General features: G+C 42.8%; 2 protein-coding genes across 2 annotated transcripts in view; one reads left to right on the forward strand and one right to left on the reverse strand.

Annotated features, from left to right (window-relative positions):
• Positions 1–3,821, reverse strand: part of LONP2 (lon peptidase 2, peroxisomal) — a 65,910-nt gene extending 62,089 nt beyond the window's left edge. The window contains exon 1 of the mRNA XM_081807889.1: positions 3,472–3,821. Within this exon, the coding sequence (XP_081664015.1) occupies positions 3,472–3,704 (233 nt within the window). The 5' untranslated portion in view covers positions 3,705–3,821. The remainder of the gene's footprint in view (positions 1–3,471) is intronic.
• Positions 3,822–8,027: 4,206 nt separating this feature from the next.
• The window catches only part of LOC102744452 (ATP-binding cassette sub-family C member 12), a 97,452-nt gene continuing 86,473 nt past the window's right edge, over positions 8,028–19,006 (forward strand). The window contains exons 1-4 of the mRNA XM_081807890.1: positions 8,028–8,071; positions 11,180–11,322; positions 12,678–12,814; positions 15,435–15,593. Of these exons, the coding sequence (XP_081664016.1) occupies positions 11,224–11,322; positions 12,678–12,814; positions 15,435–15,593 (395 nt within the window). The 5' untranslated portion in view covers positions 8,028–8,071; positions 11,180–11,223. The remainder of the gene's footprint in view (positions 8,072–11,179; positions 11,323–12,677; positions 12,815–15,434; positions 15,594–19,006) is intronic.

Here is a 19,006-nt window from a genome sequence, read left to right on the forward strand (position 1 = left end):
AACTGAGGGTTGCTGGAGTGGAGGGGAGTGGGAGGGATGGGGTGGCCCGGTGATGGACAGTGGGGAGGGTACGTGCTACGGTGAGCGCTGTGAATTGTGTAAGACTGATGAATCACAGACTTATACCTCTGAAACAAATAATACATTATATTAAAAAAAAAAAAGGAAGATAGTAGGAAGGGAAAAATGAAGGGGGGGAAAATCGGAAGGAGAGAGGAACCATGAGAGACTATGGACTCTCAGAAACAAACTGAGGGTTTTAGAGGGGAGGTGGGTGGGGGGAATGGGTTAGCCCAGTGATAGGTATTAAGGAGGGCATGTATTGAATGAACACTGGGTGTTATATGCAAACAATGAATCATGGAACACTACATCAAAAACTAATGATGTAGGGGGCGCCTGGGTGGCTCAGTCATTAAGTGTCTGCCTTCGGCTCAGGTCATGATCTCGGGGTCCTGGGATCAAGCCGCACGTCGGGCTCCCTGCTCCACGGGAAGCCTGCTTCTCCCTCTCCCACTCCCCCTGCTTGTGTTCCCTCTCTTGCTGTGTCTCTATCAAATAAATAAATAAAAATCTTAAAAAAAAAACTAATGATGTAATGTATGATGACTAACATAATAAATAAAATTAAAAAAAAATTAGGAGTAATGCCTGGACAAAGAGTTGACCCAAATTATGAAACTGGGCATCTGCTATCTATAAAGCATTCATTTCTTGTCAGACAAATGCCAATGAAACTAATTTGGGATCTTGAAGGAAGAAGCCAGAGAAATCCACACTATGCGGAAATGAAGCCATGTATCCTGAAGAACGTAAGGCTGGAAGAAGACTGGATGACCATCCTGAAATGCATGAAAGGACAGTGTTTACATAGTACTAAATTATTATCCATCTTCACTAAAAAAACAATGAGTCACTCAAGTCTAGGTAAGCAGGGTGCCCTGAGGTGGCATAAGAGCCAAGTTCTATGCTGCAGGGATAATCCAAAGCTCCTCCTTTAAAAAGGCTTCCGTGTCAGGTAACATGCCTGCACACTAACTAACATGCAGAAGGGAGCGTGCTGTTCAGGGAACTCAACATCTGGCTTTGCTACTTTTTGTGACAAGGAATACAGGGGAACAAATTACTTCTGCTGCTCCTTCAAGACTGAGGCATTGTCACCTGGATGGTCTAAAGGAAACAAAAGACAGGAGTAGAGCCCCTGGCCTTCCCTTTGGGTACCACCACCATTTGGAAAAGCAGGTAACTGAGGAAGGGCAGATTTATGTATCGAAATAGAGTAATGTTATGGGTAACTCAAGATTTGCATTATCAAAGCTTTTTAAATTTTTAAGAGTGTTTAAATGTCATATTAGAGAAAAAAGACATTTGAAGCTAAGGAATGCAGTACAATCTTTCTACACAGATTTTTCTAGTAGCAAACAATATTTCTAGAATAACCAGATGGTCTGGTGGGTCCTTGCTAGAATTCTATGAAAAACTGTCAATGTATGTTTTCTAACTTACATGATTAAATTTTAACATTGCTATTAATTTAAAACAAAGGCAGTGATATGAACATCAAGGATCAGATTACACATCATCTGAATATTAATGATTACTTCCAAGCAGGAGAATTTAATTATTGATGTTTTGGAGGGATTTACATGAAAGAAATTAAAAAGCATCCAAAATCTTGCCAGGATATACCAACAAAATGACTAAAATATGCCTAAATCTACTTTTGAAATTCACAGTGTACCCATGGGTAATCACCACACACATACACAGAACTAAAACAAACAAAAAAATCTAACCATGAACACTCTTGCCTCAACCAGTGATCAAATGCCTGGGCACAGAAAACAAAAAATTGTGCCATAAGCAGAGGCTTAAGGAGTGGGGTCATTATGTCGGGGAACCAGAATTCAACACAATTTATCAGGGTTTACTGAAACTTGAAAAGTATCCAATTCCATGCAAGCAATAACCAAAGCAGATCAGATGGAAGCCAAAATGCTTTCCATGCCTGAGAAATGCAAGGTTTTTACAATGTGGACTAATAAGAGAGTATTATGGGTTTTTTGTTTTAGGAAGGGAGGGGAAAGATACCAGTTTCCTTTCTGAATTTGAAGACAGTTATAGACTCTCCTTTTAGAAATGTATATAGTCACGAGATTTTGGGTAAGAATAAGGCATTCCTAACCCTCTCGAAATCATTCAGTCAGGAATCCCTAACTTTAAAAAAGGGTAACTGCAGGTAAACAATGGCTCTAAACTAAAAGCATCTCAGGACGAGTTCAGGATAGGAGGCAGGGGCTAGGGAGGTGAGTCTGAAGATAACGATAGCATTTGTTGAGCATATACTATATCCCAGCATTGTCCAATAGAAATATAATGTGAACCACATATGTAATTTTAGTAGCCACATTAAAAAGTAAAAAGAAACAGGTGAAATACTAGTATTTTATTTAACCCTGAACAGCCAAAATAATACCATTCCAACACTTTATGTAAAAATTATTAATCAGCAAAACATTTTACATACTAAATTTTCAAACTCTAGTGTGTGCTGTATACTTACAGCACGTTTGGGGTGACTAATTGCACTGATTTATCTGGGACTAACGGTGTTTCCTGGGAAACAGGACCTCTACTGCTAAAACTACTTCAATCCTCAGGGAACCGGGGCTGTTGGTCACTCTAGCATCTCAGTTTGGACCAGGCACATGTGGCTAGTGGCTACAGTACTGGACTACTATCTATCAAGCATGGCACAAAGATTATTTCACTTAATTCGTAACGCACCTAAGAAATGGATACTGTTAGGTTCCAATAGGCACAGGGTGTCTCACCCAAAGACACACAACTTGGGCCACGGTGTAGGGCAATCTAGTGGTAAGCTTGGGGCGTAAGAAAAGAAATGTTAAGATATGAAAGAAAGCAGATAGGAGATGAGAAAGTTCCAGAAAGGGAGACAAGGGAATATGTGAATAGGAAGGGAGGGTAAAAGAGAAGGGGCAGGCAGGGAATTTGGAAGATAGGCACCCCCAAAAATAATGAAAAGGGTAGTGCGGATTAGGATGGCACAGGAAAAAGAAAACGTGTGGAGTACCAAGTGTCTCACTTAAGAGGGCAAAAAAGACGGGGAGGAAGGGAATAAAGGATAAGAAAGAGGAGGGGCCTGGAAAGTTAAGAGCACTGGGCTAAGATCGGAAGACGTGGGGGTCGGGGAGGAGAACTTAAATTAACAGCGGCAGCTAACTGCAGAATTTTCATTACTTCATGAGTTATGCCCTTTAACAGTAACAAGACAGATATCCGTCACCCCCATTTCACATGGGAGGTAGCTGAAGAGGCAGACCAGAGCCGCGAAGGCCGTCCGCGAGGAGCCTCGGCGCCCCGAGACCGCGCGTGGCCTGGGCCGGGGTCCGGAGAGGAGGCAGCGCCGCCCGCCGCCGCCGCCACCGCCATGGGGGCCGCCCGGCCTACCTGTGCAGCGGCGGCAGGTCCTGCGCGTCGCTGGCGGGGTCGGGCGTATTGGGGATCACCCCCAGGATGGTGCTCTGCAGCGACGTGCCCTTAAGCAGGCGGCTCCGCACCAGCTGCAGGTTGCGAGCCGAGTCTACGCTGGTGCGCATGGTGGAGCCGGGCAGTAGCACGCCCTCGTTGGTGAGCAGCAGCGGGAGGCGTCCGGGGATCTGGATGGGGCTCACCGACGACATGGCGACAGCTGTTCGCACTGGGGGGCTGTCAAAGAGGGCAGAGCTCACAGCTCTGCGCGACCTCGACAACCCCGACCAAAGGTCCCAGCCGCACGCGCCGCACGCCGGCGCGCCGGCGCGCCGCCACTTCCGGCTCCGCGCTACGGCCCGCCCCCGGGCTCAAACCCCGCAGCTTCGCGCTGCCCCCTCCCGGAGCCGCCCGGTAGAGCGCGCGCGTGCCGTAAGTGTACGAGGACAGGCGCACTCCAGCCCCGTGCGATCTTCGTTCTCGGCGAGGCGGGCTCTTCCATTTTCTCCTTAGGCTCAGCCTCAGGACCGTCCCCTGGAGAGAGGATCATGTTTAAATTATATCTACTTGAAATGTTTTTAACTTTTCGTTCGAATTGATTTTAGATTTACAAAAATTTTGCAAAAAAATATTCCCACAGTTCAATTATAAAAACCAGAAATTAACATCACTGTTATCTAACCTATAAACCTTGCACAAATTTTGCCAGTTTTCTCACTAATGTCCTTTTTTTCTGACCCAGGATCCCACTTTATATTTAGTTGTGACGTCTCCTCAATACATGTGTGTGTATATGTATATATATATACATATATATGTTTAAATCTGTGAACTTTCAAAGAGCATTGGTCCATTATTTTGTAGAATGTCCCTCAATTTGCTTGGGAACAACATTATACATTTTTGGCAGAAAGACTATACAGAAGAGATGTGGCCTTCTTCCTGATACAGGATGGTTGAAATGTATTATTAATGGTGATTTTGACCTTGATTACTTGGTAAAGGAGGTATCTGCCAGGCTTCCCTATTGTGAGTTAAAATATTTCTTTTTATAAGTAATACATATATTGTAGGGAGTTAATATTACATTTATTAATTGGAATTCTGTAAGAAAAAGCTGCACATTTCCCTCATTTATTTACTTACTCAATTTTTTTATGTTATTAAGGGTTCACAGATTTTTTTTTTATGGGTTATAACCCAATAATATCATGTATCTCGTCACTTAAATTGTTTTAGATTTGGCCATTAGGAGCTTCTTCACGTTGGGATTTGACTTGGGTTTGGCTATAGGTTGAAGATGGAAAATTCTTCCTATGAAGTCCAGCAATGCTCTCAGAATCCAAGAGGGAATTGAAAGTCCATTTAAATCAACAGGCATTCACTGAGGGACTGCTAAGTACAAGGTCCTGGGCTAATTGTGGAGGGGTAAAGAGTATAACATAAGACAAGCTCCTACCCTTGTGTATCTCTTGGCCGGAGGGACAGCCCTGTAGACGGCTGAGTCTGATACAGGGGAGGTGGAATTGTGTGTTTCTGTGTGTGCTGCAGATAAGGGACAGGAGAAGGTAGGTATACAAGCAGTTATATAAGGCCGTGGTGGAGACAGAAATGCAGGAACTTGGATGCTCCTGCCTAAAGCTCTTTCTCTAACATTATCCCAACTTTCTTTCATTCACTAAGCAATATATTTGGAATACCTACTATGTGCTGGATATTATTTTAGGTGCTGGGGATATGTCAGTGAACAAGACAGGCAAGGTTACTGCTTTCATGGAGCTGAACTTCTAGTGAGGGAAACAAACAATGAACAAGGAGAGTAATTTTGGGTGGTGGTAAGTCCTTTAGATGGTCAGAGAAGGACTCACTAGACAGATGACATTTGAACAGGGCCCTGTGCATGAAGAGGTAGCAATGCAAAGCTCAGGGCAGGGGTGCCCAGGGGGTGCTGTTCCAGGCCAAAGAAACAACAACTGCAAAGATTTTGTGGCCGGAATGAATTTTGGATATTTGAGAAAACTGCTCCTGGAATTTAGTGCTAGTGGGGCCTGGTGGTTTGGCTGAGATAAGAGAAGTGGCAGGATCAGGTAACAGAGGGCTGTGTATGAGGTAAAAAGATGGAGTAAGGAGTCTAGTAAGAAGTCAGGGTTTTACTCTAAGCCTGATGCAAGCCATTGGCAGTTTCAAGGTGCAGAATATCTTTTCTGGTTTATGTTTTCAAGAGACCATTTTGACTGCTCTGTGGAGAATGCAATGTAATGATTTAAGGTCAGAAGCTGGGAAGCTAGTTATGAGGTGGTGACATTTGTCCAGGCAAGAGATAATGAGGACTTAGACTGGAAGCTATACGTTTGACTGTAGCTTCAACAGAATATGCTGATGGATTGGACATGACGAATGAAGGAAAACAGTTGTCAAGGATATCTCCTACACTGGGGCTTGAGCCACCAGGCCTAGAGAGAAGTTGAGCTGAAGATCCTGGATACAGTAAGCAAGCTCTGGACCATTTCTCTGGATGTGCATTATGTACCCTACCCTGTGGTAGACTCTGGGGAGATGTAGAGATAAAAAAAGATTGGCCCAGGTCCACAAGAGCTTACCTTTTCATCAAGGCCTCTCTAAGGGCAAGATGGAGGAGGCCCAGTTTTTGAGGCTCCTTGTATTTAACAAAGAAATTAAAAAACCATCTTATAAACGTCGTGATATATTTTTTAAACACTCATGTTTAATGCTTTTGATCTACACACTTACACTCCTGCCCCCATAGCAGCAATAACAACAAACAAAATTGGTATTCTATTCACATAATAATTGCTGGATTTATTTTTTTTTAAAGATTTTATTTATTTATTTGAGAGAGAGAATGAGAGAGAGAGAGCACATGAGAGGGGGGAGGGTCAGAGGGAGAAGCAGACTCCCTGCTGAGCAGGGAGCCCAATGCGGGAGGACTCGATCCTGGGCCTCCAGGATCATGACCTGAGCCGAAGGCAGTCGCTTAACCAACTGAGCCACCCAGGCGCCCTGGATTTATTTTTTTAAATACAAATTCACACTGCACTAAGGAAGCTGTGCTGTGGGAATGGATCCATGCTTAAATTGCTTGCTTGATAAACAACTTCTTTTAATCCTGTGACTGTATGTCTGTAATGGGATGTGGCAGCCAACCTGGGAAAGCATCAAAAATCTAAATGTGAGGTCTTCAGTGACCATGTGGATTTCCTGGCTCCTTCTTTGACAGGCTCTGCATCTACATCATTTATTTATCCTTCACATATTTATTAAGCATCTACTGTGTGCTGAGAACTATTCTAGTTTCACAGATACATCAATGAACAAGACAAACAAGGTCCCTGGTTTCAAAGAGCTGATATTCTAGGGAGGTGGGCAGAAAATAAATAAGCCAAGAAAGAAAGAAATGGCAATTTGAGAAAATGGTAAGTAAAGCAAATAAAGCAGGAAACTATGATAGAAAGAGGAGTACAATGTTCACCGGGGAGGTCTGGGAAGGTTACTCCCAGGAGGTGGTGTTTGAGCTGAGACTTGAATGATGAGAATGGACCAGCTCCACGAGGAGCTGGAAGGAGAATGTTCTTGGCGGAGATTAGGACTAGCACAAAGATCAGGGTGGGGAGGAGTTTCCCAGTTTCTGGAACAGAGGAGAAGGCCAGGCATTGGAATGTGGGGATTCAGCAGTCAGGAAGATACCAGTGATGGCCTCCAGAAGCTATTGGAACTAGCAGAAGGAAATGAACCTCAGAGCAGGGAAAGTTGACGAGCACAGGGTGTAAATGGACTGGAAGGGAGAGGTACAGGAATAAGGTCTAATCATCTAAACCTCTTGGGAGGCTGGCTTGCCGGTGTCTCTGCACCTTGCCCTGGATACTGTCCTTACCCTCTGGCATACCTTCTAGACTTAGACACTACATCCTGCTGGATAAAGGGGTAAGAACAATGAGGAAGTAAGTTAGCTACTCCAGACGGCCCAGCCCATGCCACACAGGAGTGGCTCCCCTCCTGTTTCCAGACTTTTTGGTCATATGCAAATGGCCCATGTCTAAACCAAGTTTATAATCATGATTTTTTCCCCCCCAGGGATGGGGAAGAGCACAGGGCTGGGAACGTCTGTTTCCTCTCTGTTTTATTCCCGACACATCCTGGTCTCCACCCTCACCGCAGTGATGGTCTCGCCACTAATCAGAATGAATAAACTTGCACTCTGGTTCTTCCCAAGAGGAAGCTGGGAGGCCAGGGAACCTCTCAAGGACTGCCAAAGGAAGTTCTAAAGGAATTCCCTTGGCCAGTCAAAGAAGCAAAGGTGGGCCTCATCGATTGGAAGGTGGCCCGCACTAATGTGTGACTGAGCTGCAATTTTGTTTAAATGAGCAATTCGTGTTCTGCAAACATATATCCATCATACATGCTTACATTTTCTTCATCTTCATTTGTTTTACTTTTCCCTGTTATTAGTTTCTTGGACAAATGGCGTATAAAAATGGGTCACACCTTTGAAACCCTCTTTGTATCTCTCCGCAGGGGTGTAAAAATAAACCAGGTTGGCAAATCAGACCAGAGCTGAAAGGTGAGAGAACATCCAATATCTTTATTTCGTCTCTAAGAACATAGTCTTCCTCATGAGCCCCTAAACTGCTGGTTAATGAAGAGAAAATACGTGTTCATGTTTACCATTGTAAGCTCTTGTTTAATCCAGTCATTTAAATAGTTCCTTTAAGTTACTCTCAGCAAAGGATCAGTCTCAGAGCTATTGCCTGGCAGAGGACGAGTCAGGGTCCCAGGCACAGTATCCTCTGCTCCTTGGCTTTTCCAAGCAATGTCTTTTGTCCACCTGGTCACTGCCTGCCCTGCTGTCTTTGGAGGGTCTGTACTGATGCATTTTGGCTTGCTTGTGGCCTGGCAGTGTTCCCAGGGATGCCAGGCCTCTGTGAGCCCCATACTCCACTCCCAAGACCTTTCCGTGACTCTCATTTATTTGCAGTGTGGTTAGCCCACTAGGCCCCCTCAGCAAGGCCCTCACCTAGACTTTCAGCTACTTCTTGTTCCCCTCTGCACCAAGGGAGCCAGGAAAGCTAACCCCCAGGAACAGCCAGCACTAACTTAGGAGGGAATTAGAAAAAGCTGTCTCTGGTGGGAGAAGGATTTAGAAAAAGGCACCATGTTTTCCAGATGGATCAGCAGTGGTCTGCTGGAGCCTGTTCATACTGGCTCAGGAGAACAAACTGTCACATTTGAGGAATTCTGAGAGCCCAGTTGTTAAACACAAACATTATTGAAATTAAATTATATAAACTTGCAATTAAATATATGATATCAAAGACAAAGGTAATACTCAAAATGTACCACTTCCTAGTTATTTTACTGCATTTTACTATTATTTACATTTTGAAATTATTTATTTCTATTGCATCTGTAGGGTGGAAATACTGTAGAATGGTGTATCACTATGTCTCTCTTCCCACCTTCATATTCAGTGGTCACGTGGGTAGCTTGAAATCAGCCGCAGTGGGAATATTTACACCACACACACAAAAAAATTTAAAAAGCTTATAAAGCAGGGCTGTTTTATTATTTTGTTGATTATCTAGGCTGAAGAAATAAATGCAGGAAATGTTAATAATGCAGATTAAATCTACAAGTGTGTGGTGCCTAAAACCATTATGTTGTGAGGAGCACAAGAAAAATGAGGAAGTACTGTTTCAGTATTGACAGACTATTCAGGTCACTGACAGATGAGTGAAGATCCAACCACAGACATCTTTGATGTTTCATTTTCCTCTTAGTTGTTAAGGTAAAGCCAAATGTCAAGCAGCATTCATGTTGGAACTACACTCAACCACCAATTGCAACACTAGGTTAGTTACAGATACAAACATCTCTCAGCACACCAGTGATGCAGCTGCTTGCCAAGTCCATGACTTGCAATCTAGAATTTGTTGGCTTCCTCCTCTGCCCCTGCCGTTCCCTCCACTGGAAACCTTTGTGTAGTGAATAAACTGTACTGCAGTACACTGTGGTCCTGGCGCCAAGGACTTCTGTTGAGTTATGCCAATTTTACTTTAATGTGTCTGTGTCCTAGACTGATTCCTAGCAGCCAGAAACCTCGTTTCTTCCCAGAGTCTTAAACAAAGAGTGTGTGACATTCTCTCTCTTTCTTCTTCTCCACCATCCCTGACAGATTCACTTCTTTTTTTAATTTTTATTTAAATTCAGTTTAATTAATCTATACCGTATAATTAGTTTCAGAGGTAGAATTCAGTGATTCATCAGGTGTATGCAACACCCAGTGCCCATTACATCAGGTTTCCTCCTTAATGCCCATCACCCAGTTACCCCATTCCCCCCTCCCACCACCCCTCCAGCAACCCTCTGTTTCCTAGAGTTAAGAGTCTCTTATGGTTTGCCTCCTTCTCTGTTTTCTTCTTATTTTATTTTTCCTTCCCTTCCCCTATGTCGATCTGTTTTGTTTCTTAAATTCCACATATGAGTGAAATCATAATGGTATTTGTCTTTCTCGGATTGACTTATTCTGCTTTCACTTCTACCATCGCATGGCAAGTAAGCCTTATGGCCTGATGCCCTGGCAGGCAATAGCTCTGAGACTGATCCTTTGCTGTGGCAGATGGGGAATCTGTCTGGCATGCTCTATAGCAGAATTCCAGAAACGGAGTCCACCAGTCGCAACCATGTGATTTGCTGAAAGGAAGTGGGATGGGAGGAAACGGGTTCTTCTCCCAAGACTGGTTAGTCTGCAAGTCTATTTACTTGAAGCACAATCCAATATTTGAACATCAAGAGCTACATTTGAATACCAGAACCGATTACATAATTTGCGGGGCCCGGTGCAAAATGAAAATGTGGGCTCCTTGTTCAAAATTATTAAGCATTTCAAATGGTGACAGCAGGGCCTTAACCAAGCCTGGACCTTTCTGAATACAAGGCTCTGGGAGACACTGGTCATACCCCATGATGCTGGCCCTGTTATATACTCTCTTTTTCCATTCTTTCAGAAATATTCCTAATTACCATCCCCTCTCCTAACCCAGGCACATGGATATTCTGGGCGTGAATCACATATTCAGAAAGGCAAAAATAAAAAGCATTTTAATATATTTTAAAAATACCTTGGGTTATTTAAGTTTCTTAAATTGTGTCCAGGTCTACTCTCTGAGTCTGTGAAAGCTAAGAATCAGAGTTAATAGTAAAATTGCATTTCTTTTATGTATTTATCCATCCATTTATTATTTATTTATTGAGTACCTGTTATCTTCCTAGCACTGTCCCAGGCTCCACGGATTCAATAGTGAGCAAAACAGACATGTCCCTGTCCTTGTGAGGCTCTCTATTTAGAGCAGGAAATGAACTCTAAACAAATAATGATTTACACAAATATATAATTACAAACTGGGATAAGAGAAGTAGCATGGTTTTATGAGTAGGCCTGGCCCAAGGTTATGGGGTTGAGATTGTGTGGTTAGAAAAGTTTTCCCCAAGTGATCTTGAGCTGAGGCCCGAGTAGATGTTTAATGGCAAGCCCATCCCAGGCAGAGGGAAGAGCAGCAACTGGGTGCTGCAGTCTCCTGCGTGACCCTGGCCCGCTCCCTGCAGGGGGATGTCCCCCTCTCCTGACTGCTTAGGGTTGAAGCTAAGCTGCTCTTACCTGCTGCCTTTTCAGATTCTCTGATTCGGGGAAACGAAGGATTGGCAAGACAGCTGAAAATGACCAGGAGGAGTATATACTGGGTCCCCAGATCTTCTGGTCGCCTTGGGAATCTCGGCATGGACATGAGCAATGACATGGTTTCAGGGCTTAGCTACGTAAGTAGGTCTACTTTGCATTAAAATACCAGGAAACTGAATTGACAGGGTATTCTCAATGTTCACAAATTAGATTAGAAAATTTTGTCCCATATTATTCAACCTTGACTTCTTTTAATAGATCTCAAGCTTCTGCAATTAGATGAATCATAATCCTTGGTCATGACATACCTTCCTGGTCTATCTATCTATCTATCTATCATCTATTACCTATTTATCTATGTATTTACTTATAACTATAAACCCATCATCAACTCACCAGCTTGAACCTTGACAATCACATCTAGCTATTAGACGCCCCCCCCCACTTCACTCCCCAACTTCCTTACCTGAAGTAATCACTCTCCTGAATCTTTTCTCGTCAATCCCTTACTATGCTTTTAAGATAGTATTATTTATTCTATACGAAGTCCTAAAGATAATATTTTTTAAAAATTTTAGTTGTTTCCCACTTTATCAAAGGGTCACATGTAACTTTGGGGGGCTACATTCTTACTTCTTGATTTCTTTTTAGTAAGTTTACCCTCAGAGGGTGACTTGGTCTCACATTCTGTGGGTGACTATAGCTCCCTTTATTCTTGTGTAAAGTGCGTATCACAGATTAAAACCTGGGGAAGTGGGTTGGCCTGCCCAGAGTCACCCCGTGAATGTAGGCAGAACCAAGGCTGGGACCCAGTTGTCCTAAGTCTTGGCCCACTGCTTATTCTCTACCCAGCAACCTTTCTTTTATTTATTTTTTAATTGAGGTATAATTGACATAAAACATAGTAGTTTCAGGTGTATGACATAATGATTCAATATTTGTATATAGTGTGAAAGAGTTATTACAACATAACAGCCACCACCTCATATAATTATAATCTTTTTTCTTGTGATGGGAAATTTTAAGATCTACTCTTAACAGCTTTCAAACCTACAATGCAGCGTTTTAACTGTAGTCACCATGCTGTACATTACAGCCCCATGATATTTATTTTATTTTTTAAATTTTTTAAATTTCATTTTATGATGATGATGACGATGATGATGATGATGATGTTCAGTTCCCACGACATTTATTTTTTAACTGGAAGTTTGTAACTTTTGACCCCCCTTTGCCCATTTTGCCCAAACCCCACCCCCACCTCTGCCAACCCCCAATCCGTTCTCTGAGCGCTTCATTATTATTGTGTTTAGGTTCCACATACAAGTGAGATCATACAGTGTTTGTCTTTCTCTGTCTGACTCTAGCAGCCTTTCTTTAGGAAGCTGGATGTAGGAAGGTCCATTGTCCTTGGGTGGCTGGTCTAACATTCCAGAATAGTATTTATGAGATCGGTCGGGAAGCTGATTTCTTTCGGTTTTTCTTTCCCAAGAATACTTACACTCTAGGAGACGGCCCCTGGAGCCAGCAGATGAGGAAGCCTGAGGCACCAGGGATGGCGACAGTCCTCCCTTGGGGGAAATACGATGCTGCCTGGAGAACGATGATTCCCTTCCATCCCAAGCCAAAGTGAGTTCTGAGGGGGAGGCGAGGGGCAGTAGCCTTCAGGGCAATGTTCCTCAGACCCTAACACCTACACCCTTCCCAAAGATGTCTCCACATGTCTCCACACAATCATGTCACCCACCAGAGCCAGATACCTCCAGAGCAGCCTGAGGCACATCAGGGAGGCAGAGTCAGCTCATTCACTCACTCGTTCGGTCATTCATTCATTCATCCATCCAACAAGGATTCATTGAACACCTACATGTGCCAGGCACTGTGCTAGACCTCAGGGGAACAGCAGTAAGCAAGACAGACATGATCCTTGCCCATCATGGACCACACATTGGGGGGAAAGACAATAAGCAAGTAGACTCCTAACCTAAACATGGTTATAAGCTCCTTGAAGGTATTATGAAGAAGTGTGGGGGTGCTGAGGGACAATGGAACAGCGACAGCTTGGTAGGTTCTTGGTACTTAAGCTGTGCCCTGGAAGATAAACAAGAATCTACTAGGCCAGAGTAAAGGAAGAATGATCTGGGCAGAGGAACCAGCATGTGCCAAGACCCCATCTTGAGGTGGAAAGAACGCAACATGACATGTCCAGGAACTGAGGAGGCCAGTGTCACTGGAGTCATGTGTGATAAGGGATGTGGCATGAGATGAGACTGCAGAGGGATGCAAGTCTCCACAGGGCACATTCAGTATGTTGGTCTTCATTCTAAGAGAAATGAAGATTGTTGAAAGGGCCCAAATGCCCTATGGTGTTACCCTTAAACTTAGGAGTTAAAGAAATTCAATGTATCCTTGTCCAGTAAAGCATAGTTGAAAACAACCATCCTCCAATGTCTTTGGGACTCATACAGTCTTGCTCTCGGGGGCCTGCACAGAACTCATTTATTCATCATGTATGGACAGGACCTTAACATTCCTCTAGGCTGATTCTTCAGCATTTTGTCACCAGGACTCCATTTTGTATGTACAATCCTCTCTTCTCTCTCTCATGTTTGCTAAGATTTTTTTTTTAATTTTTTTTCATGTTTGCTAAGATTTTATCTATCAAAGAAACTGCCGTTGTTTTCCTATTTTTAAAAAACTTGAGGTCCCCTCACTACTAGCTACATTGTTCCCACAGGATTGCTGTCATCTCCACTGAGAACAAAGAACCTGGGTACTTAGTGGGCCTGGGTCGCCTCATCTAGAGAAACACACTGCTCCTCTCAGGCCTTTGGGGTGGCGGCACCAGCTCACAGACTCTTGCCCTTTCCCTGCAATCACACATGGCCCCACATATCTGGTGATACCTGGTACAGATCCCCATCCTCCCTTCAGTCCCTTCTCTCTCCAGCCTTGTCCAGAAGGTACAGCTTGGGGAGGGGGGGGCGATGGACAGTGAGGAGGGGAAGGGCCACCCAGTAGAGAAGAGCCCGTAGTCCAGAACGAAACAAAAACATCCCATGTGTTTGGCATTTTTGTCTTCTCATCTTTCTCCCCAAGTCTTTTTAATGGGATTTTCTTCAGATTGAAACACACAGCTTATTAAAGGCAACTTTGAAAAAAGAGTAGAAATTACACACAATGCCAACACCCTCATCCAATTATTATTTCTGTATTTGTGAATCATTTCCAGGGATATGACCTTATCATTCTTATTACTTTTTATTCCATTTTTATTGTTTTTATGAAAATTACATAAGCAAAATATAGAAAATGTGAAACAGTGAGAATCTCTTTTCCTGTACTTTTACCAATTCTAATCCCTTTGTCAAAGTCAACCACTATTAAGAATTTGATATAAATGTGTACATATAAAAACATAAATGCACATATACATATAATACATAAATATATAAATGTATATATATATTTATAAATACATAAATGTGTGTATACATATTATAAATACATAAATGTGTATATACATATGTAAATGTGTATATATAATTATTAATAGTGGTTGACTTTATATATAGTTTTGTTTGCCTTCTCTCATTTCTTCCTTTTTTTATATGTCAAAATATACTGAATTTCTTGACCTGCAAGTAGCCTTTTTTTTCTTGCTTACTATGCTTAGAGCTCTTTCCATATTCTACATACAGATCGAGTCTATTTTTGGACACTTCTGCATTGCTTTCCACATACCCTACTTCTTTTCTTTCTTTTTAAGTCATTCCCCTATTGATGGGTGTTTTTGTTGTTTCTGTTTTTTAATTATCACACATAATAGAGTAATGGGAAAAAAAAAAAACATACTGTTTTGTATATCTAGATGACCACACTGTGGTTTTTACATAATATATAATTTATCCCTGCAAAATCTTGCTCTTGGCTTAATTTTCTGTCTTTAGAGCCTATATCATAAGGGCAACTACAGGGGCACCTGGGTGGCTCAGTGGGTCGAATGTCTGCCTTCGGCTCAGGTCATGATCCCAGGATTCTGGGATCAAGCCCGGAGCCTCAGGTCAGGCTCCACACTCAGCAGGGAGTCTGATTCTCCCTCTCCCTCTCCCTCTGCCCCTCCCCCTGCTCATGCTCTCTATCTCACATGCTCTCTCTCTCTTATGTGTTTGCTCTCTCTCTCAAATAAATAAATAAAATCTTAAAAAAAAAATAAGGGCAACTATATGACCTGTGACTTCTCTGCTAGGTTTCCTGCCCCACAACCCCTGGATGATGCTGGCCTGTTCTCATACCTCACGTTGTCATGGCTGACCCCACTCATGACCCTAGGTTTACAGAAACGCTTGGATGAGAACGCCATCCCCCAGCTGTCAGTACATGATGCCTCAGACAAAAATGCTAAAAGGTAAAGTCATATTGGGCAAGCCACTGGATTGGTTAGAGATCATGTCCTGCAGGATTGGTGACCAGAGATTCTGGAGAGTAGCAGGTAGGGCCCATCTTTAGACAACCAAAGAATATCAGCTCTTCCTTGGTACCAAGAGGCCTCACTGTAGTTCATGAACCCCCTGAAATGGCATACAAATTTTATACATATGGGCTAGAGACTTTTGTCTGGAGCAAGGATTCATATCTTTTATCAGATTTGCCTAAGGATCCAGGGCCCCGAGAAAGTTAGAAATTATTGCTTCTTGTTCATTTTGCTTTTTCTTCTGGATCAGGCAGTTATCTGTGTCACTCATCATTAAATTTGGGGTTAAGGGACTAGTCTCTGAATCCTTAAGTCATCACTAACTAGTTGTGTGATTGAGTTTCCTGTACCACCTACTTCACAAGGTAATATGAGGATTAAGTGGGGAGTGGGGAATGAATAAGTGATTTCAAATGTTTTGTGCTCATGTTCCTACCTCCACCTACTTCATGAGAGACGCCAGGTAGAGAATGGCATTTTCCAAATATGTTCCAGTAAATGGTTGTCCCATAAGAACTTCCCTGAAAAGAGAATTCCTTGGTCAAGGGAGTTTGAGAAACGTGGCATATTATTGCCAGGTCTCAGAGATTAGTTTACAAAGCAAATTAGTGTACTGAGGGCACTGAGAAAACAAAAGCTGGTTCAACTTTGACCCACTGCTTCTCAGAATTATTCAGTAAAAGAAAAAAAAAAGTTTTCAGGGAGCACCTACCTCTTGCATCATGCCGGATATTGGTCTGAACCTCACTGCTTACCAGCTATGATGTCAGGCAAGTCACTTACCCTTACAGAGACCCTGCGTCCTTATGCATAAAATAATGGATCATAAAATTGATCTCGTGGTCTTTCATAGGATTGTTGTAAGAGTCAAAAGAGATGATGAATTCAGTTTAAAGCACATGGAAAAATGCCGGGTGCGTAATAGGCAACCAGTTAGATGTTTGGTTGTTCTTTAACCATTGTGAGTACAGGGTTTCCTGATTTATGTCTATTCACTTTGCATGCACTGATTCTGCTGTTTTTATTCTATAACTCACCATGTCTGTCTACGAATACTTTTATCATCACGCCACTTTGGGACATTTATTTGAAAAAATAATGATCCATGCATTCCCACCTTTAGAGAGGCTTCTTTCTCTGTGTTCCCCATTAAACAGGCAGAATTCTGGGGTGCATCTTCCCTAGCCCCTCAGAAGAACTGCTTTGACTTCCATGAGGATTTGCCGACAAACTGCCAGCCATTACCATCACCACCACGGTCATTAGCCCAGTGGCAGAGTCAACATTAGCACCACCATCATCTTCAGTATTACTATCATAATTCTCCATAGTGTTCATCGTTCTATAGTTACAGAGCATTTCCCCATCCATCACCTCCTTTGGCCATCACAAGTAAACAGGGCATATGCTATTTTCCCCATTTTACACATGAAGAGATTGAGGACTAAGAAGTAAAATGATGTTCTCAGAGTTATATAGCTAATGAAGGGAGGAAGGCAAGTCTGAAAGCAAGTCTTCTGAATCTGGTAATCGTGGCCAGAAATTGATATGGTTGCTAGGTGAGCTGAGGGCAGGCTGCGGGACACTTGGATTTGTTTAGTCAAAGTAGAACCTACTCTAGAGCTTTTTGTCTCTGTGGATTAGGTTATATGTGGAGGTAGAGCTGGAACAAGAAGAGGTGGCCCCATGGTTTGACCTGAGTAATACTGCCCACTAGCAATAAAATCCTCTAACACATATGGGTGTCATGGAGACATTTTTGCTCTATTGACCTAGGGCCCAGACTACCGCCCCCACCCCCTGCAAGTTATCTGGCTCACACCGATGGGCATGGCATGGGGCAGTTGTTTTATAACTCAGGAAGGAAGAAGCAGCCTGGGGTTTTGATGGCAGGTGAGGAAATGTAGGACAGGAAAATTCTCATGTTGTTTGTTCCTTTCTGGCTTTAAGCTGGGCATGAGTGTCCATGGCTGCAGGAGTAAGGAGTAGAAAGGGCTAGAACTGCCTGCCATGAGAGACCTGGTGACAGAAGATGAGAACCAGAAGCTGATAGAGCTGTTCGAGAACATTGACGAGCTGTGCTGCTCTCAGGCCCTGGGCACGAGGGGCGGCCCACCATGCTCCTGCTCTGTGAGGAGTGGAAGCTTCAGAGAGTCCTGGAGTCTCTTGGCATAGTCCTTGATGTTCTCATCATGGGCAGTGATAATTGCTTTCCAGACAGCAGAACCAAACAAGGTGTAGCAGGAGCCAGGAAGTAAAAGGGCAGATGCCAACATGGTGATTGCCGCTGACAGACTGGATTGTGGATACTTGGGAAGCATCCAGGGCCAGATTAAGAGAATGATTATTTTCTAGTTACCTGCTCCTGCATCAAAATAATACAAAATAAAAAAGAAGGATAAGTGAGTCAACAAAATTCTTAATTCCTGTCATGATAACTTTAATGCTTTTTTGAAATATTGTTTTTCAATTTTTTTCCCCAAAGAAATGTTTTTGGTGTTCCTGTTTTGCTGATGTAACATAAACAGCCTGGCATCGTTAGCATAGATTGGCAAAATAAGGGCACACTTTTAATTAGGTGACCCAACATTGGGGCACCCTTTGGGGAGCTTTGAAATAAATGGAGGCACTTTTTGGAGGTCAGAGTTTTGGGTTTTATGAATCTTAATTTGTATAAAAAGAAAGAGTGACATTAAAGTCTTAGGTTATTTCCTCAGTTCACTGTGTTTCAGGGTAATGAAATAGTCGATGAGGGAAAGTTATCTTTTTTACTTATTTATTTTTTGAGTAGGCTCCACACCTAGCGTGGAGCCCAACACGGGGCCTGAACTCACAGCTCTGGGATCAAGACCTGAGCTGAGATTAAGAGTCGGACGCTTAACAGTTTGAGGTTTTTGTTTTTTAATAGAAAAATTCAAGCTACTAAATACAGAAAGAATGCTAGAATTAGAAATCCCCATTTTGCCAGCCCTAATGGAAGTGGATCTAGGCAATGGTCATCAGTGATGGGGAATGAATGGCAGTGAATGAGTCAGGCTGATACACTTTAACTCACTGACACCTCGAACATTACTAATAACAGGACACCAGACACTGTGTCTTCTGATGTTATGCAAAAGAAATACACTGCATCGCCTATTAAGTATTTTTGCCAGCTGACCTGAATTCTGAGTTTCACTATGCCTCCGGATCTAGCTAGGAATTTAATAGAAAATACAGGGCACAGAAGGTTATGTTAGACAACACAAATCCAGAATGTGGGAAATTCTATGGAATAAATGATGCAGTTTCTTCAACAAATGGCAGAAAATGCAGAGAAGGGGAAGCTGTTACAGGTTAAAATGAGA

This window comes from Leptonychotes weddellii, chromosome 16, assembly GCF_054177405.1.
Source record: "Leptonychotes weddellii isolate Sample4059 chromosome 16, ASM5417740v2, whole genome shotgun sequence".
Classification (NCBI taxonomy): Eukaryota; Metazoa; Chordata; class Mammalia; order Carnivora; family Phocidae; genus Leptonychotes; species Leptonychotes weddellii.